The sequence below is a fragment of the Pararge aegeria genome, chromosome 9 (genome assembly GCF_905163445.1).
Source record: "Pararge aegeria chromosome 9, ilParAegt1.1, whole genome shotgun sequence".
NCBI lineage: Eukaryota > Metazoa > Arthropoda > Insecta > Lepidoptera > Nymphalidae > Pararge > Pararge aegeria.
Genome location: NC_053188.1, coordinates 14,159,653 through 14,181,819, shown reverse-complemented (window position 1 = coordinate 14,181,819; position 22,167 = coordinate 14,159,653). Strand labels below are relative to the sequence as shown.

General features: G+C 37.3%; 1 protein-coding gene across 12 annotated transcripts in view; it reads right to left on the bottom strand.

The window, feature by feature from the left end:
• The window catches only part of LOC120626133, a 130,732-nt gene that overhangs the window by 17,028 nt on the left and 91,537 nt on the right, over positions 1–22,167 (bottom strand). For all 12 annotated transcript variants that reach the window (XM_039893418.1, XM_039893425.1, XM_039893423.1 and 9 more), the window contains one exon: positions 3,982–4,156. In XM_039893418.1, coding sequence (XP_039749352.1) covers positions 3,982–4,156 — 175 coding nt within the window. The remainder of the gene's footprint in view (positions 1–3,981; positions 4,157–22,167) is intronic.

Genomic DNA, 22,167 nt, shown 5'->3' with positions numbered 1-22,167 from the left:
TTTCGTATGGAAACCGTTTTTTTTTTTCATCTGTCAAGTGTCAGTTTACGACTCCCTTAAACTTTACTATCCGCCAAATCGGTGTCGTAACTTTAGACCAGACTTCGTTAGACATCACATGAGAGTTCGTGAAACGTTCTTTTTCTCTAGAAATCGCGAAAATCACAAGGCGATTCCTAGGTTTAGTGAAAACGGGCATAATTGTTTGTTTGTAGTTATCGCTTTTCAGAAAAAAGAAACGCAACGTACAACCTGCGTTCGTGATGGCGTTCAATTTTGCGTCTTGCGTTCGACCAATCACAAGACGCTTTTTGTTTGTGCAATCCTGCGATTGATCGCACGCCTCTAAGGTCGTGGGTTGGTAGCCGCGGCCATCGATTCGGTGTGTACTTTGCTTAGAAAAGAAGATTCTTAACTTCATCGCAGTCAAAGTTTATTTAATTATTTAACAGATGTATATGCTTATCTAGCATACGATAGATTATGCCTTTAGTTTGGCTAAAGATCTTATCAAGATTTTCTAACATGGAAGATGGAATCTAAAGAAAAACACTTTCAGTATTAGAGTATTTGATTGAAGAATAGTTTAGGAAATAGCATGTTTTCAACCATGAGATACGAGCATATCTTCCCATGAATTATTTTTCCTTCTATAGTGATAGTTTACGGACCAAACAGATGGGAAACCTCATCGTACGTGGAAAATCATCGCCTATAAATAAAGCAACATTTCGCAGGGCGAAACGAACGCGTCCTACCAAGTGCCACCAAACTGAGGCGTAGGTCTGTAATTGCACCGGAAACCACGACCGAAACAGAGCGATGCTGCTTGGCGGAATAAGTATGGCGGTAGCACCTGACCGAGCACTGTCACATTCAGTTCTACTACAACTTTTATCGTCTTTATATATATCTTTAAACCAGCAACTCTTGTATATATATAATTGGGATCTCGGAATCGCCTCCAACGATTTTCATGAAATTTAGTATACAGGGGGTTTCGAAGCGATAAATCGAACTAGCTAAGATTCATTTTTAGAAAATGTAATTTTATTCGTGTTTTATCGATAAAGATATATCTTAATATATATAAATCTCCTGTCACGATGTTTGTCCGCGATGGACTCCTAAACTACTTAACCGATTTTAAATAAAATTGGCTCACCGTGAGCAGTCTGGTCCAACTTAAGAGATAGGATATCTTAGACCTTTAATTATAGTCGCAATTTTATTTTATTGCAAATTATTTGTCACATGTTATATATATACTACAATACTCACTTAAGGCTAAGCGATACTGAATACTTTAAAAACAAAATCAAACGCAGACGAAGTCGCGGGCAACAGCTAGTATATATATATAATTGGAATCTCGGAATCGGCTCCAACGATTTTCATGAAATTTAGTATACAGGGGGTTTCAACGGCGATAAATCGATCTAGCTAGGATTAATTTATATTGGAATCTCAGAATCCTTTATTTTGGACATACGACTATTTTTTTAAGTCGACTCATTCGCGGTCCGCTAGTTTTATTTAATCTCATTCTTAGTCGTTCACTCTAGACAGAGTGGTCGTGGTTGACAATTCTCCATTTTCCTTGGCTAGCAGCCCCTTACGGTCGTGAGCGTTTCGGCAACATTGGACTATAATAGAGGTTTGAGTTGTAGCTTTTTATTAGGTCTGTCCAACGCATGGGTTATCGACCGCAGGACCGTTTGCCTGCCACTTTCCCCTGGACAACGGACCTAATCTATTTATGTATATGAAAATTTTCAACGCACTGCATTTAAACATTCCTCTATTATACTCAAATATTTAAAAGGCTTTAACGTAGTTTTTGTATGTTTTTTAATTAGTGTGTTATGTTATTTACTACAATATCAAGGCACTATCGCACATGGAACTAGAAATTTTCCCACTATTGTCTTTGATCTAAACGAGATAGCATTATCTGTTACTACTCAATGCTGAGTAACTGTGTATGTTAATATAACGTTACTAATTATAGAGTTCCACTTGATTAGAATATAATGCATGCCACAGAGTCGAATTATGAATCTACCTAATTATAATAACCGCCTGTATATTTTACAATATGTTCCTTTCATTACGAAAGTGATAACTGTATGAAACACGCGAAGTACTTATGACGTAATTTGAAATCTTTATCTTCACAAGTAAAAGTCATCAAAAATATCTGAATTAAATGAGGCTCCTTTCTCTATATTTTAATTTATAACTACAGCCTACATATCGTTAAAAAGGAATTTTTGTTCATGAAAACAAAAAAAAAACATTTGAGTTTTTGGTATACATAATTTTACCGTCTACGGCGTTTTAATCACTTTCCATTGGACTGGAAAATATTATGATCTACATTCATGTGCTAACTAGCTTTACCGGGAGCTGTACACCCATTAACATTTGTTTTTGAACGTTTGTTTTAATCATAACATTGGTTGATTTTTAACTTTGTCTATGATCTATGAAAAACCTATGAAACCTATGATCATGCCTAATAGACCTTTTGAAATCTCTTTCATCATCTTTGCTACAAAGCTGGCCAAAATAAAACCGAGCTTATATGATTGTATTCATTAGAAGATATTTTATATCATTCACGGTTAGAATTGACACGCCATTATAATTCGATTTCTCATTTCTATATAGTCAAACGTAACTGAACAGTGAACTCGTAGTAGAAATTTCTAAATTCACCAAAAACTGCACATAACTACCTACTATAAAAACTAAAAAGTGGGTGTTTATATTATCTGAATGTTTTCAATCTTCATAATGATTGTAAACGAGTGTTTTGAATTCTAATTAAGATAAAAGGCTAAATTTAATTAGGTATGTAGTTTTATACACTGGATTTATTTACTTGTTTGCTTATTATTAAAGAAATGTTTTAATGTATTGCAGCCTAGTGGTTAGGACTTCGGCTTCACTTTCGAGGCGAGTTCGAATCCCAGCTAGCAAGTTGTACCTCTAACTATTCTAAGCTATGTGCGTTTTATGTAGGAAAGGTACACCTGCATGCCTGAGAGTTCTCCACAATGCTCTCAAAGGCGTGTGGAGTCCACAGACTACGGCCTAAACCCTTCTTATTGTGGGAGGAGACCTGTGCCATCGTTGGTTATATTATTGAAGAGTAAAGTGATTTTGTATTAGATGAAATTCAATTAATTAATAGAAGCAGAAACTAGTTATTAATTATTATATAAAGATTGGAAGTACGGGATAGTGCAAATTCAATTATTGCCCGTATTCACTAAACCTAGCATCGCCTTAATCGAATGCCTAATGACGTCTATAGACAAAAACGTTGCACCAAGTCTTAGGCGATAACTGCTGGAGATCGCTTCTAAGCTAGGCCGCCATTTGTATTCTACTTCCGTCGCTGTATTTCTGTTCTTCTTTTATTTCCCTTACTTCATAGTAGTGAACAAATAAAGAGTTAAATAATAAAATAATAATAATATGCCAAATAAATTAAATATATATATTAAATTTGTTAAATACTCGGACCTTGCTCACGAGTTTACCGCCATGTGGGGTATTGAGACGCCCGTTATTGTTCCGATAGTCGTTTCAGTCAATGGTCTTCTTGCGAAACGCTATGACCAACATCTTTCGCGTGGTTGTTGGATCAAGGGTCAGATACAGAAGGCGCGTATTGTGAGGAGGTTCCTCACTGGAGCCCTGACCGCCTGTTGCTTTGGCATTCAAAAGCCCCGCAAGCGGAGAAGCGGATGTTTTATTTATAAATTTTTAATAGTGTTGTTTTAATTTATATAATTTGGCACTGTTCAGAATTAAAAATAAATGATAGAATATAAAAATATGCCTAGGAATCTCCTTGGATTAGGTGTTACTTATTTAGGCAATGCCCACATCGTTGTAAGTGAAAACGGACATTAGTATCTAAATAAAAAGTCTACAGTGAGCTTCATGCATTAGCGAGTATTTACTGACCTCCTGTAGGACCCGCTTCAGTTGCAAAAGCAAAGTCTTGATGTCGACGACATCTTGTAGCAGCGAGGACGGAGCTGGCGCCGGCGAAGTGCTACCGTCGCTGATGCCGGCGTCGGACGGCGTCTGTGTGCGCGACCGCTGGAGAAGGCGAGCTGTGCGGACGGGAAGACTGGCCCTGGAAACAAAGATCATACTTGTAGTTAATAATAAGTTCATTTCATTTAACAGTTACACAGTAAATCAAAAACAATACAAAATAATAGTTTGGCAAATCCAAAAGTGCACGCCTGATAATCTAATTTTTCACTAAAAAAGTACCTTAAACTATAAACATTTATTTATATTTTTTAATTATAATTATCATTTACTATCAGTCAATGACGTGGGTGGAATAAAAAAACATTTTGCGCCATTCTCGACGTAAAGCAACACAATAAATAGCTCGCAAGCATTGTGAACGAACCCAATTTTCATAAGAGACACACTAAAGACCAATAATTTTTTTTTAGTTTTTTATTAATTGTAATTAAACGGCAACGAATTATCCCGAGATTTGAAATAGCAAACAGCGCGCTGCGATTATGAAGAATTAAAAAAAAAAAACTTAGATACGTATATTTTTACGTTCGTGAGAGTGCCACATCCTTACGGACAGACATCCGGACGTCCTAAAATATTTTTGTAGTTTTTTTTACTTTAAACAAAATATATTTATTTTAAATATCGAATACGTTTAAACGAATATTATCCTATAAGTGAAATGTACAGTCATGCAGTCATATGGCGGGAGTAGTGCAATTAGACGAACATAAGTTAATGTGTATCAAAAAAAATCTATTCAGATTTAATGATGTTTCCTATAAAGTTTGTATAGTAAGGGCATACCAATATTTTTCAATAATACGAACGACGGTAGACGGTAGACGGGAAGCCGCAGTACTCAAGTTTGTGACTTTTCTTTATTCTAACTGAGGATTAGCAACCAAGCAAGGACATGACTCGTTCTGTAGAGGATTAAGTATCCATTTGTTTCGGAGGATTAAAACCCGGTATTGGCACAGAAAAGGTATAGTCCATTCGCTTAGAAACGGTCGCCTTTGTGCCGTGCCGTCTTGGTCCATGCCGCGTTTTGTCATAGGCGCCGGCCGCCGTGCTACCAAAAGACGCGCGTGCTTCGTACATCCGCAGGAGAATTTAGAATTTTATATCGAAGTGCTATACCGTATTGAAAGGTTCTGTTGATTGACTATGGCTAGGTATCGATATTTTAGTATAAAAAAAACAAATTAACGTATTATTCGGTTTATTTTGGAACGTAATGACATCGGATCTTTTATTATAAATAGGTACAGAACACATTCAATCCGACTCTTCATGATGATAAATAGTGTCTATTTTACATTCGATTATCTACTCATATTTTACATTTAAATTTTCCTTTAACTTGTCTTGTTATTTATATTCGTATTTAATTTAATTCCATAAGATTATTCTTAGAAAAACAATTTATTCCACAAAAAAAATCGCAAAAAAGCTAAATTTACAAAAAAATATAAATTAAAGGCATAAATGAAAAATGCACAATTCTCCGGCCGGTGTAAATTACAGTATAAAATTGAACAGACTTTCAACAGTTGTAGTAATTAATATCGTTAAGAAATGTATGTTTTCAAAACATATTTTTTGGCAAAGGTTTGAGATCCCTTACCTTAGGACTTGAGGATCCCGGATATTATGTTTCTTTGGAAGAGTTTAGATAGAGTTTAGGTGCCGGGTGGTGACGGCAGATTAGAATACAGTTGTTACCCCTTCTCTTCCCACGGGCTTCGTACGAGCTGACTTAGGGAATATAACGGGGTTTTACTACTACTACTTATCTACTTCGATCACCAACCCGTTTGTTCAGCGTCAGAGGCTTTTAACGCAGCGTGAGAGGCTTTTAATCCAGAAGTAAATGTTATAGAATGTCATCGACGATGTCTATTTTGGGACGCGCTTCCATGTTCCCAGCTTGCTTCTTCGGGAAAATACCTTGGATTTCTCTTTTATTCCACTAAAAGTTAGCCCTAGACTGCAATCTCACCTGGTATGTAATGATGCAGTCTAAGATGGAAGCGAGCTAACCTTTTAGGGAGGATCTACGCGACACCGCACCGGAACACTACATCGCTTAGCGGCACGTCTATGTCGGTAGGGTGGCAGGCAAAGCCACCCACCAGACCAGACCGAAAAAAATCTGAAATTATAAATTCCCAAATTGCCTCCTACTTAAATTTACAGAGCTCACCGTTGCGCCAGCGAGGTCGACAAAATTACGCAGTTCGTATCAGAACATAAATGGCAAATGTTTTAGTGCTAGTTTGTCTCGCCTTTCAAGTTTCGGTTTAACTTACCGAGCCCAAAAATTTACTCCGCCAATGCTAATAGGTAATACGAATTAAAAAATTAAAATACCCACGTCTTTCAACATAATGGACATTATTCTACTAGTAGATACCCAGATTGAAGGAGTTGTAGAAAAATTATGTAATCCGCCATGTCGTTGCGTCGGCCATCTTGTACCAATTCTCAACAACATAGCTAAGAACATTCCAGATTAATCCACCTTTGAAACATAAAAAAAATAAAATCAAAATAGGCTCATCCGTTCGGGAGCTACGACGCCACAGACAGACAACCCAAAAACGACGGAGTTAAAAACAGTCTTGTATAGTTATGATAATATTAGGTATTTTGTTTCTTCAGTTTGTTTGTATTTTCCTAGCGATATTGTACGCACTTATAATACGCTGAAGTTTTCATCGATTTATCAGATAACAAAAATGTATTTTTATACCACTTCAAGTTAGACCTTGACTGCAATTACGCCTGATGGGAAGAGATGATGCAGTCTAATGTGGAAGCGGGCTAACCTGTTAGGTTATAGAAGCCATAGCATAGCCTATGTTTTCTGCACGGCATCATACCAAAACGCTAAATCGCTTAGCGGCATGTCTTTGTCTGTAGGATTGGAACGGAAGGATTAGAAACTTGCCACAGCCGAAGCCTCCGGACATTTATAAACTCAAGGGCAAAATTACCTACAGCCCTAAAACATTATATTACTGGGCCTGTCGCGTCTATAAGAATAGAACGTTAATTTGCGAAGTGGAACGACCTAATTTTAATTTGAAATAAAACCATGAGGTAGCGTAGTAAACATTTTGTTGATTATTGTTTGACTTTATTTGTGCACACATTTCAATGCTCAAATCGTTATTAATATTGTTTCTAAAATTTTTTCAGTGTAGAGTGCCCCTCGTGACTTTGTCCACGTATAAGTCAACCTTAAGAGATAGACATATGCTGGTCGCGGACTTTTTCTAATAACTTAAACGGGAACAACTTTGTGATACATGATTTTATCGAAACTTTAACCGTTTGAGCAGCGCATGCAGCGGAAGCTCTCACAAGGGTGTAATTCCGCGATAAATGGAATACAGAAATAATTTTTCAAATCGCAATTTTTCAAGTAGTTCCTGAGATCATCGCGTTCAAGTAATCAAACAAAGAAACTCTTCTGCTTGTATTTATTAGTATAAGATTTTAAGGCAGGCCAAGAGCGCGTTAACGACAATAAGCGCGTCGCAGGTAGCTGCTGGTTCGAAGCGGCACAAATTTGGAACTCCCTACAAAATACCTACGTCTATCGGTTGATATGATTAAGATTGATAAAAAAACCGACTTCAGCAATAAATAAGTCTACATAATTCAGAGATCGCTATTAAGCGATAAGGCCGCCTTTTGTATTACTACTTCTTTCGATGTTTCTGTTTTTGTTATATTTTAAATGTTGTGGTATACAAATAAAGAGTTTAATAATAATAATAATTCATACACAACAATTTATTTTCCACGTAAGTGCATTTAATAACCGCAGAACTACGTTCGCATTTAGAATTACCAACTACGTTAATGAAGGTAACGAATCCAAGTTGAATGGTAAGATTTGACCGTGAGCAACTTTAAGATCACGTTATAAACCAGTTGCTAGAGATCTAGTTTCATATGCAGCGATACAAAAATGGCAATGGCCGGTCTTAGATATACATAAACAAAAAAGAAAGAAATCTTCTACCTACTTAGATCTCACTTTACTCTCATGTCCAGTGGCGTGCACTGGGTTTCCTACCAGGGTATGCATACAGCAGGAAAACTGCATAAAACGGCAAAAATCCTCCTATACGAGGCATATATAAATTTAAGGGTAGTCAGTGCTTTTGTGCATATATGAAGTGCACGCCACTGCTCATGGCATATAATAATCTGCCTACGTATATTACGTTTTTTTTACAACTGCACTCTCGCCTGATGATAGGTTACGCTATGATTAGATAGATAGAGTAGAAGTTAGCGCGTTAACCTAGAACGAGTCTAGTACCCCTGAACCCCTTTCTCATACCCTGGTAGTACCGGGTTCGATTCCCGGCATTATAAATTTTCTCTAGTCTGGTCTGGTGGGAGGTTTGGGCCGTGGCTAGTTACCACCCTACTGACAAAAACGTGCCGTTAATGCGATGTCGCGTAGAAAACGATTAGGGTATGACCACCGTACTCCGTAACAGCTTAGCCCGCTACCATCTTAGACTGCATCATCACTTACCACCAGGTGAGATTGCAGTCAAGGGCTAACTTGTAGAGGACAAAAAAAATATCCAGGGGACGGCCAAAGAAACCCTGAGTTTGTTTAAAAACTTATCCTGTTATAAAAATGGCCTGAGTCGAGATCTTTACGTCCCAATTTTATTACAGCTTATGACCATTATACCTACCACATTACAAACGCACTCTAGATTCAGCCAATCAAAGGAATTAGAAGAAAACGACATCACGTCATCATTTAGTACCTAACTGGATTGGTGACATCTACACTGAGTGTTTTCAAGACCCGTGGGACTGGGTGATTTTGAAGTTCTTATGGATGGTAGTTTAATAAAAAATACTTAATATTTAAAATAGCGCTTACTCAATATTACCTTACTTCGCGAAGTTAATAATGAATGTGATGTGTGCAGGCTTAAATATGCCTACGCAAATCCAGTAAAGATATTGCTGAATAGGTAAAAAATTCCTTTGAAATTAAATGCAATAAATTTAATAATTACAATACCTCGTATTGTAGATATACCTTTACTATAAGCGAATGGATGTTATCAGATTACAACTGATATAGTTGTATGGTATCAGAAAACCAATGGGTTACCGTTGATTACATTTTTCAACTAATACTTCTGTGCCGATTATTAATTGAGCTGATATTTTTAAGAATGAATCATTTTGAGAATGGATTGTTTTTAATAAAAAATTATAACGACTAAGAAAAAGTGACAACAACGTCTGCATCGTTTAGAGTCTCAAACAAGACGAAAGAGTATCGAAAATACAGTCGTATTTATATCAAAATACTCAACCACTCAATGTCATGAACATTGGTTGCGAATCAAATATAATTTTAATTGTTTCTTGAAAACTATTTATTAATGAAATAACAATTATATGTTTTTTTTAATGCACCACCCACCTCTCTTCTTGAGCTGTGTTTAACGCCTTTGTTTGCCTGGAATAGATCGCTATGTAGCGATAAGGCCGCCAAATTGTATACTTTTTATTAAATTTTTATTTATAATTTTACTATATGTTTATGTGGTATACAATAAAAGTGTATTCATTCATTCAATTATTAGCGCATTTGTTCTAGAAATCTAGCAGTTATCAATTTATAGTTATCAAAATTTTAATTATTTAACGACTTTATAAAATTACTATACTTATCAGATTATAAACCTCCGACATTAATCGATGACAATAAATATGAGGACATACAAATTCTTAGTTATAGTACAATTAAGATTATTGAATAAGTAAGTAAATAAATAATAAACAAGTTTTAGGTTATATATGTACATGACGACAAGTCAGCTGAACTGCGCATGTTTATACGATTTCCTCATAAGTAAAACCATAAAAGAAGTAAACAATTATTAATTCTTCGATTACGACAAGAAGCAATAGAGCGTAAAGGAAATAGGTGAAACAGTGCAATTTCGTTATTTTAATGGTCTAACTTAAGCGGCTTAAAATTGCAAAATTTCATACATTATACACAGCACACATTTTTTGATGTTGCAATGTTGACCACGACCAAAAAACCAGATTTTATAATGCGTTATTGCGAATTTTTAATCTATTATCTATTTGTAATAACCTCATAGGTACATTCTTGTATTTTGAGAAAAGTCCTTGATAATTTTACTGGATAATAATTAATTTAACTGTAGACATAGTTAACACAGAAAGCGTGTATAACTTCTAATTTGGCCTTGTTACGCCAACCAATCACACTTAACATACCCACAAAGCAACAGGTTTAATAGTTCTTATTACTTTATTAAAGAGGAATCTACCATTCAAATCAACTGTTTGAAAACGTTGAGCTTGTAACGTAACTCATATTATCGAATGATAAAGACACTTGTGGCACTGATAAATATTTGGGAAATCTGATACGTTCTACTTATCGAGCTATACACTGTTACGATGGGTTATTTTTGATTAAGTTAACTGAGATTGATACAAGTATTTTAAGAGACTTGATACAAGTACCAAGAGTTACACGAAACCAAAATATGACACGTAATTTCGCGGATTATTTTATAAGTGCACCTGTATTGTTTGGCCCTTTGACTGCGAAGGCTGGGAGCGGGGCTGGAGGACCTCCCAGAAGGTTCCGCTACGCGGAGGTCTGTCTTCAACCTCCGCGCTCCAACGTTGCCTGCGTTGGACATGGACGACGCGGGACGCATTGCGAGAGAATTTCACGGCGCGCACGCACACGGCCAACTGAAGTTTGCGCGGCCGCGCTATCGCCGCCGTGCCACCGCCGCCAGCTCGCTCGGAAAAATCAGATCTCACGGCGACCCTATCCATTCACGCCGAACGGATCACAATCATTGCACAGATTTCTTTTGTTACACTCTGTTTCGAACCGACTGGCGCTTCAATTAAAATACAGGTACTGCTATGCTGCCATGTAGGCGGTATTCTTCTGAATACGTTGACATTTAAGTTTAATTGGCATTCAGGTGTCAACGTCCCGTGTGCTTGTCACCGGTGATCGCGTTTAGTTTGCCAATAGGGGCATGTCGACTACTGACGCAGCCAGGTGTGTCGGGGCAACTGAACGTCGAAACTACTGGCTAGCGGCGTCACACTACGTCACGCTCGCTGCTTCTCACAAAACACTTTCTTTTGCTCACGAGTCTTGAAAACACACGAGTTCACTGTCATCGTTCCGCACAAGGAGTGTCTTTGCTGTTTTTTTATTCCATTAGTAACTCCGCGGATTAAACTAAAGGTATTATCCTTAATTTGCATTGATATGGCTTGTTTGTCAAGGAACTTCTAGGTCAGTGTCACGGATTGGATACGATTGTTTATTTTGTACGGGGTCGCCGCTGCCGGTGGTTCCGACTGATACGTCTGGTGCGTCCATCGCGCATGCGTTGAGACGCTCAATAAGTCTAACCCTGCTCCAGCTGACTCATAATTAAAATGATCCTCGAGACTCGCGCGTAACAATAGCTTTGTGTAATCTTCATACATCATCAACCAGTTGCATTTTGTTTTATTTCAGTTCGTATTGCTTAGGCTCCTATTTAGTAAACGAGGAATATCTTATTGCCATACATGAATTAATGGTTATTCCGACTAAAACTGCATGTCTACTACAACTACTCGGTTGTAGGCTCTTTTCAAGCGCTCATTCATATTTTTTCTGCCATTTCTTAATGGTTAGGTTTAAGACTTATTTAATGATGATTCCAATGTATTAATATATATGTCTTCGTTATGGCAGGAGATTGCCCCAGTTCAACAACGTTGACGTTCGGTCTGAATTTGGCCTTAAACTTGCGTCATTTCCTCAAAGAGCATGTTAAGCCGTCGTGACTTATCGAGCTTGAAGCAACCATGTGCCCAGTTGGCACAGATAAAAGCAATAAACCAAAATTGAATTAAATTAGATTGAAGTAACGTGATGGGTCAACCTTCTACTGGATGTCGTCTATGAGAAAGGAGATGTTTTTCACAGCAATTAGTCCTTCATTAGCTTATGATGATATTACCTGTAGTTACAGATAGTAAAGGAAGTATTAGAGATTGGAATGGAATGGAAATCGAAATTGTGTAAGAACATACTGTAGGAACTATTGAGCCTCCTACATAGACGTTTCCGTTGACGGCGAACGTAACTTTTTTTTATTCCATTTATTCCACTAGAAGTTAGCCCTTGACTGCAATCTCACCAAGTGATTAGTGATGATGTTAAAGTTATACAAAATCCATAACTCCTCTTAGCGGTTTCTGCGCCGCAGATCGACATTATATTGCTTGTGGCACGTCTTTGTCGGTAGAGATTATTGTTATTTTGAGACGACCGATTGGCGCAGTGGGCAGCGACCCTGATTTCTGAGTCCAAGGTCGTGGGTTCATGATGTGCTCCTTACATACCCTGTGAAGTGTTGCTATGTTTATAGGTAATGGTGTTTCACTTACCATCAGGTGGGCCGTGGTTTGGTCCGTCAATTTGGGCCTAATTTCCTTGAATTTAAAGTCTTCAATCCTGTGCTTCTGATTTTTGTTTCATTTAAAACATACGTTCTGTCAAAAGCCCGAGCTAAAGAATTGTAGGCAAACTTAAGTTTTAACTATTGCAAATAAGATCCATTTTCCTCTGATGTTTAGTATTAGATACGTTCAGTTCGTGGTCACGAAGCGTGTGACAATGTGGTTGGCCAAGCGAGACTCTCGCACATGTAGAAGTAAACCTCGCTCCATCCCCCTAGCCTATTAACGTATTACTGCTAGGCACTGAACTCTTTTTGAGCAAATAATAATAATAATAATAATAATCTTTATTTCGGACATTACTCCATATCATGTTATTAATACAATGTATTTAAACCTATGTTAGTACTTAACAACTAAAAACAACCTTGTTCTATATACAAAATTCCTTAAAGTCTAACTGAGCCCCCCCTATAGCGCGTGTGCACACCATCCCAGCACCCCCAGAGATAGCTGTCCAGTATACTGAGGAGGGTGTTGGTTCTGCTCACGAGCCTGCTCATCATTGACGCAGATGCTCGCGCGGATGATCGCGTCGAAATCATCTACCCGCGCATCCGCAAACATCTTTGACGCGCTGCAGCGTCGTGGCTTCTTCAACACCGCCCTCAGCACATTGTTGTACTGAACTCGCAACAATGACCCACCGTGCTGCACAAATGTGGGTTGGCGGGATTTAACAACTATTTGCCCAAATCAGTGAAAAGCCCGGGACCGACGGCTCAACGTTCTGTCCAAGGCACGGAGTTTGACTCCACGAATTTCCAAACTCCGGGCTTAGGACCTCGTGATCTATACTTCAGCATGCTTAGCAATAGACTAACGAGGCTGTTCAGAGGTAAACCAACGTATCTATGGATATCCTGAATATGTGGTAGCTGAGATAAACTCACTTCTTGAGTATTCTAGCGGTACAGTGCATGTCGAGTGAACCGCAAAGCTACAAAGCTACATGCAAATCTTTCTTAATCTTATAAATATATGTATAAAGCTGGAGAGTTTTGTTTATTTACTTAACCGCGATGAAGGTCGTGGAGTGCTCAGGAAGTATCTACTGGTCCGATTTGAAAAAATATTTCAGAGTTGGAAGGCTATAGGCTATATGTCATAACGCTAAGACGAATTGAAGCATAGAGCCAATAAAGAATGTTCAAAAATCGGGGGTTCTACCTTTTGAGAGCTTCCGATACGTAAACGGTTAAAGTTTCGATAAAATCATTTCTGACAAAGTTGTTCCCATTTAAAAGATCTACGATCCGCTAGTATATAATATGGTTGCTCGATATAGTAATGGTATGCTTGCAATAAAATTAACTTTCTTAGATCACCTAGGTACATTAGTGGCGTGCACTTCATACATGCACAAAAGCACTGCATACCCAAATTATTTGATATAAGTCGTATTGGAGGGAATTTTTTCCATTATATGCCATGTACCTGCGTTATGCATACCCTGGTCAAAAACCCTGTGCACGCCACAGTCTCTAATAACATTTTGATTTGCTTTTGGAGCTGAAGCGGCTAGTATTCGTAATATATCATGGATTTCCGCAAAGTAACGCCTGCTTCTGTCCAATACCTACGTCAAAAGTTTGTATCGATTTTATCCATGTCGGCTTACAAAACTTATACCTATTTCCTTGCCTTTGCGGTTATTGTTTTCCAATATTTTGAAAGCCGGTAACTCTATACGTATGGATTACTTCAGTAGCGGCGAAATCAAGGTTTAACTAGTAACAGCAACATTAGGTATATAAAATGTATTTTTTTTTTCGAAACTAAATTTGTCGTTACTAAATTTGTAGCAATACACTTAAAGCATGTAGGTACCTACTAAACTAAAATTGTATTGATTTTTATTCCATGACATGCTTGCAGCAAGCTCTTGACTGCAATCTTGCCTGGTGATAAGTGATGATGCAGGCGAGATAGTTGCGGGCCAACCCGCAATTATCTTCTAAATGCCTTTGCTGGGAATTGAACCCGGAACCCTTCATATCTATACACCACAGTGCTAACTACTGCGTCAGGGAGACTGAGAGCTCACAATTAAGATGAAACATTCGTTATTTTAATGCATTAATACAGATATGTATGAATGCCAAGCTATATTATTACGGTTATCTTATTTAAAAATAAACCAAAGAAATGGTTTAGAAATGCTTTAGAAGTGCTTATATGAAAAGCATACTAGCCTTATTGCTGTAAGCAATCACTAGTAGGTACAGGCAACACATTCATTATATTCATAGATATGTAACAGAAAATAAAAGGGATAAATACATATATATTTATATTTATATATATATTTCTTGTGTGCGTGTGTATGTCACTGAACTCCTCCTAAACGGCTGGACCGATTTGAATGAATTTTTCGGTATGCGTTTGGGTGGCACCCTGGATGGTTTATATTCACAAATCTGCCCGACAGATTGCGCTGGGGCCGCTAGAATATATATATAAATATATTATGCGCAATAAGATAATAAAGATTAAACAATTTTTTACAACATAATAAGAATTTTGTGATTCTGTACCATAAGTCAAAAGGCTTGACCTTTGCACTTATGGTACAATATATACTTAGTTTCACTCTTTTGATCTTTACAAAAAAATAGATTAGATATTTCGAGGCCATTGTGCAAATCAGTTGAAATGTGAGCCGAAAAATTATTGTGGAACCGAAGGGACTGGCAAATCCCCTGACTACCTGGCCGACTAAACTTCAAAGCAATACTCGAACTCTTGGCGTGTTATTTAAAGTAATTTAGGGGGATACACGAAGGGACGATACAAAAGATGCAAAAGGGTTGAAGCTCGTAATGGATCCACACTAATGCGAGCTATAAGTACCTACTAAATATATAAATTTAAAATACATTTTTATTAATTATTGTTTATGTAGGCCCTTTACAGGAACCAATTTTGACGACCGATTGGCGCAGTTTGCAGCGACCCTGCTTTTTGAGACCCCGTGGGTTCGATTCCCACTACTGGAAAATGTTTGTGTGATGAGGATGAATGTTTTTCAGTGTCTGGGTGTTTATATGTATATTCTAAGTATTTATGTATGTCATTCATAAAAATATTCATCAGTCATCTTAGTACCCACACAAGCTACGCTTACTTTGGGGCTAGATGGCGATGTGTGTATTGTCGTAGTATATTTATCATTTATTATTATTAACTTTGAACCGCTCATTTTTTTTTTTACATTTTCGCTAGGTGATCATTTCGTTGTTGAAAGTTTGACAGTCTATATGAAGTATATAACCGTGCAAAACGGTGATAGCCTAGTGGGTAAGGCTTCGGCTTTCCATTCGTGAAATCCGAGTTCGAGACCCACCACGTACCACTAACTTTTCGGAGTTATGTGCGTTTTAATTAATTGAAATATCACTCGCTTCAACGGTGAAACGAAACGTCGTGAGGAAACATGCCTTTGTGAGAGTTCTCCATAATTTTCTCAAACGTGTTAAAAGTCCACCAATTCGCACTGGCTTTTAAAGATTTGCTAGTTAGAAGAATGAGGTGGTTTAAAAATACTGTAACTCTAATGTCAAGCATTTGGCACTACCTTTTTATTTTTCATTCCGCTACGGGTGTGCATGTTTAATTTTAAAAATCTCGTATTTTCTTTTCTCGATTTTTAAACGTGCATTTAGGGTTTATGGACGTGGGGCCAGTTTACTAAACCGGTGAAAGTGGTTTCACAGTTTTATAATCCAATCAAATCGCCTAATCCTTTAGATTAATTGCATAATCCAACATCGACTTCATTACGTTAGATGACGCATTATTAGTTGTTGAAAAGTGGCACATCATTCGCAACACAAAAACATCGGACGATGTAACGGTAAATCTCCACAGTCGCCAATCTACTCGTCGAGTCGTTTAATATTGTACTGCAGATTATGTTGAACTCATCTGATTGCATAACGGTTTATAGAGGCCCTATCACACCGGCATGCGACGTAGTAGCGTTTTTAAAGTAACATCATCATTAAAAACCCATAACCGGCCCACAGTGCATTACAGGGCACGGGTCCTTTCCCAGAACGGGAAGGGTCTAGTCCGTAGTCCACTACGCTGACCAAGACTTCGTACGCCTTTGAGAACGTTATGGAAATCTCTCAGGCATGCAGGTTTGTTACCTTACGATACCATGCGCGGAATTTAAGTAGGTAGTCTCAATTTTATATTTAGACACTTAAGAGATAGTTGTGTTTTGACTTTAAATACAGTTTTGAAGTCCACTTATATTGTAAATTGCTAAAATTATATTTTATGGGCTGATGCCCATCATAGCAACCCATAACCGGCCCACTACAGAGAACAGGGCTCCTCCCACAATGAGAAATAGGTTTTATTTATGGGCATGTCAACCAATATATATTTTATATACATAAAAGAGAAAACGTGTGGGTATGTTCCGTATAGGCTCCGAAACGGCTGGACCGATTTCAATGAAACTTTTAGGGAATCTCCAGATTGACCTGGCGAGTAATCCTGTAAAGTTTGGTGACGATCGGAGCACTCCTATTTTTGAACTGTCAAACTGTCAAAAACAGCTTTTATTTACTGTGATGATATTCTATTGTTGGGTGTACATGGGTGTAGATAACAGTGGCGTGCACTAGGTTTCTTACCAGGGTATGCATACAGTTGTAAATTGCATAAAACGGCAATAAATCTCCTCCTATACGAGTTATATATAAATTTTAGGGTATGCAGTTTTCGTGCATGTATGAAGTGCACGCCACTGGTAGATAATGATCTTCACCCACTCAAAAAGAGAATAGACGAGAATGAATACGGAAATAAATAAATGATTTAATATATTATGAGACTTAAATTAAAAATTTAATGATGTAAGTTTATTGTTGAAATAAAATAAAGCAAAATCTAGCCCGGCGAAGTGGGCTGGGTACGCTAGTATTATATATTAGTGGACATGCACATATATAGGCCTATTCACCCAAATAATCGATGTAAATAAAGTTTTGAAAAGTTGAAAGTTTTTAATGTAATGTTTCATTTACAATAATACCTAATATACTTAAAACCATCGTAAGTATTTATTTATTTTATTTATACACTTTATTTGTACACCACAAATAGGAAAAAAAACAATGGACACAACAAAAATAAACTTAAAAAGTAGGATACATATGAAGATATAGTAATAATAGATAATATTAGTAAAATGAATTTTGAAATGTAAAATGTAAATTGTTAATGTTGGAAAAGAGCAACTACTGAGTTTCTTGACGGCTTCTTCTCGGTAGAATCTGCCTTCCGAACCGGTGGTAGAGTCACTACACACAGACAGACTTGACGTTTCAAAAGTGCTTATATTAGGCCTACTTGAAATAAATGAATTTTGAATTTTGAATTTTTTGAATTTTTGAAAACCTAAATAATAAAGGTGCATTTCTAAAAATAGATCAAAAACGAGCTATATATATATATACATAGATCTATGAAGTGCTATATAATTAACATTCTCACACTCAAACTCAATTTGACTTAAACAAAGGATAAATACTTACTTTATAAAAAAGTAGGTACCTATTTCAGCAAGTGAGACAGACACGCCGGTGTATACATAACTTGAGCGTACGTTACACGTTGAGTTGTCTGTAAGGCCATTTATAACTCAATATTTAATCATGGCTCGAATTTTTTTGCCCGGATACCAAAAATAATTACTATCAACGTGTTTCAACGTATCCATTAATTAACTGGTACAACATTATGTATCGAGGCCTTGGAATGTTGTCAGAGGTTTGATTTGCAGTGAGATGGATGGGCATAGACAGGTAAGTAGGTATACTTTTTATTTAGTGAACCATCGCTTGTATTAAAATACGAGTATGACCGAATATTGTTCGCGTATGTTCTAACCATTAAGCTAAAAAAATAATTCAAAATAAGCTCACATTAAATTACTTCGCCGATTTTGTGGATTTCGGAGCGTTAGCAGCGTCGTGGTAACGGTATGCGCGAAAGCGAGTGCTAAAAATTTTACTTTTTTTTCGCACAACAGGTTTTCGTATAAAACACCGCAACATTAACTTGGAAAAGTTTCATACAAGCGCACCATATTGTCCTCTACGAGCAGTGGCGTGCAATTCATACATTCACAAAAGCACTGCCTACCCTATAATTGGTAAAAGAGGAGGATATTTGCCATTTCGTGCAATTTTCCTGCTGTATGTATACCTTGGAAAGAAATCCAGTGCACGCCACTGTCTACTAGTGTCGATAGCCGTAATAATAGAATCCGGTACAAGACGGTACGATCAACATCATCTGCAGCCTATTTTTATCCCATTGGGCACAGGCGACTTCACTTATAGGAGAGACTACTTTAGAGCCAAGACGGACTCCCAAGTAAGTGATAATACCAGGGACGTCCGAGGCACGGGGGTTGACACCGCCAATTTCCTAGCTCCGGGCTCGTACTGAAAATTCGTTAACAGGAATAACACACTACCCAAAATTTTTTGGTCCGACTATGGATTCGAACACCTCGTAATACGTAGTTGAACATACTAGCCACTCGACCAATGCCGCAGTTAAGACCAACGAACGAACGAACAAAACTGTATTTAGTTGATTAAGTAAAAATTCTGCTACTTACTTTTTTAAAATTCCAATTGGAGTATTATGAAAACTTTGGGGTTTTTCGGACTATACAAAATTGCAATTTTATGCCACGGCCATTCATCATGAAATGGATCATTCATCTATAAATATTCTGAGTACTGACGCACAAAAATAAATATGAATTCACGCGAACATTAATGAACATATTTCACATGCCAACCTGAATATTTATTGTTTTGCGGTGCCTTTCTGATCTTTTTACTGAATGCCTGAAATTTTATCTGCACTAGCATGGGAAGGAGACAATTTTCTCCCCGGGGAAAGGATAAACAATTTTCTTCTCCAACAGCTTTATCAACTCTCAGAGCACTGGCGCACGTGTGGAAATAATATCCAAATAATATATGTGTAATAATAAACTGGGGTATTATCATTAGTATCCAAATAATTGTTGACATAACTATTCCACATGACGGTAATCTGGTGAAAGCTGAAAAGGAAAAAGTATCTAAATACTTGGACCTTGCTCACGAGATTACCGCCATGTGGAATGTTGAGTCGAGCGTTGTTGTTCCGATCGTCGTTTCAGTCAATGGTCTTCTCGCGAAAAGCTTCGACCAACATCTCAAGAAGCTTTCGCTTTGTTGTTGGATCAAGGGTCGGATACAGAAGGCAGTAGTCCTTGAAACGGCGCGTATTGTGAGGAGGTTTCTCACTCTGGAGCCCTGACCACCGGTTGCTTGGGTATTCAAAAGCCCCGCAAGCGGAGGGTGGAAGTTTTTTTTTTTATAAATTTTTAATAGTGTTTTTAATTTATTTTTAAGCATTGTTAATAATTAAAAAATAAATGATAGAATAATAAAAAAAAACTGGGGTAAACTTCTCCTATTCCCTGTTCCCGTGCTTTAAGTAGGTGGACCCGTAAATAGTATCCCTTGTCAGGGGATATAATAGGGGGATTTCTTTTTGGCTCATGAATGTACTAGCCCTGCTGAATGCTTAATAAATGTGGCGTTACGTTGGAATAGTCATGCAGTGTTGTCGTTCAATACCAGCACCTTTCGAATGTCGGAGCGTGAAGGCCCTTATGCTCAAAGGTGCTAAGTTAGCTTGGGCCGGTCAATCATTACGTATAGACAATATATATCATGTATGGCTTATGCATACACCTGTGGTACTTGTATTACATAAGTTACTTGACGGGTAACTCGAGAATTATTGCTGATATTATGTAGATGTTTATACAGTCACTTTTTATTGGGATTATTTGCACGTTTGATTTATCAAAGTGAAAATTGCGATATTACACAGATACATAATAATTCCGCCGATGCCTACACCAGACATCATCATCGTCATATCAACCCATTACCCATACAATGAGAAGGCGTTAAAGCCGTAGTCCACCACGCTGGCCTAATGCGGATTGGTGGACTTCACACACCTTTGAGAATATGATGGAGAACGGAGAGAACTCCATAATGGTTTGCAGGTACCCTCACGATATTTTCCTTCACCGCTGAAGCATGAGATATTTTAACCAAACATGCTCAGAGTAAATTCAGCAATTATGAATTTCTAAAAATCCACTGTCGGAGATCGAACCCCGGACCTCCCGATTTAAAAGACCACAAAGCTCACTGCTGAATGAGAATGGTCGCCAATATATATATAATAATATTTAACGACGACGACCTTCCTAGCGCCGTGGCGAGCGCTGTGGTTTTAAGTGAGAGGTCCAGGCTTTGATGCTGATGTAGGAATTTGATTAATTCTGAATTTTCTCTAGTCTGGTCTGGTGGAAGGCTTCGGCCATGGCTAGTTAGATTTTAGCTTTCCGGTATGTCGCGTAGAAAACCATACATATAATGGGTTTAATTTTACTGCCATGCCCCTTACAGGTTAGCCGGTTAATATCTTAGGTATCATAACTTAGCAGCAGGTGAGATTGCAGTCAAGGGCTAACTTATAATGGCATAAAAACTGGATATCATACCTTTGTGCTTGGCCATTTAGCATTGTGACAACTTGCGCCACGATCCCTTTGACCGGCGCCTCCTTCTCCAAAACAACACTGATCCTTTCCATCGTCATTCCAGGAATGACAAGCGTTCACACTTTTATAGTCACTTTTTTATTATTAACACTAGAGTTCTGGTTTATTTAGATCACAGCACAAAACCACAAGTTAAAGAAAGCTTATTTTGTTGCCCACATCTCCGTAGCGTACTGGCGTCACTAGAAACATGGAAGTTATACTGAAGAGGTAAAAGTATAAACTCAATACTCAGTACCTTTGTAGATAAGAAAATAGCGATTTTAGAAAAAGCGATATATGTTAGGATTTGTCGTATAATTTACAATTTAAAAGTATGTAGTTAACGTGCAAAAATAAGAGAACATAAGTATCGTATATATGTAATGGGTAAATTAAAAAGAAATATCTCGCTTTGTGAATTCTGAAAATATATGATAGGTATACAAGTGCAGGAGAACTAAATAGTTTAAACTTTATTTAATTAGGTTATCATAGCTCTGTCTGTGCCCTTATATATTATGTAACTTAATTCGAATGTAATGTCAAATTTATAATTTGACGTTTGGTCATTAATAATTCAAAATGACAGATTTACGTTGGTGTGACGTTAGTTTTGATGAAAATTTACACTGCGGCTATAGTATCCAGGAGGTAGGTACATAAATGCTTCCCCATAAATACCTACTTCATTAAATCCCAGTATTGTTAAACAGAACATAAAAAATATTCAAATAAAATTTTAGACCATAAAACTTAATCTATTTGCAAATTGGTATGAATTGCCAGATTAACGTTATTATAACGATGCCACTACTGTTTTAATTAATACCAAAACTGTTATTTCTGCAGAATTAATTTCCTAGTTCTATAAA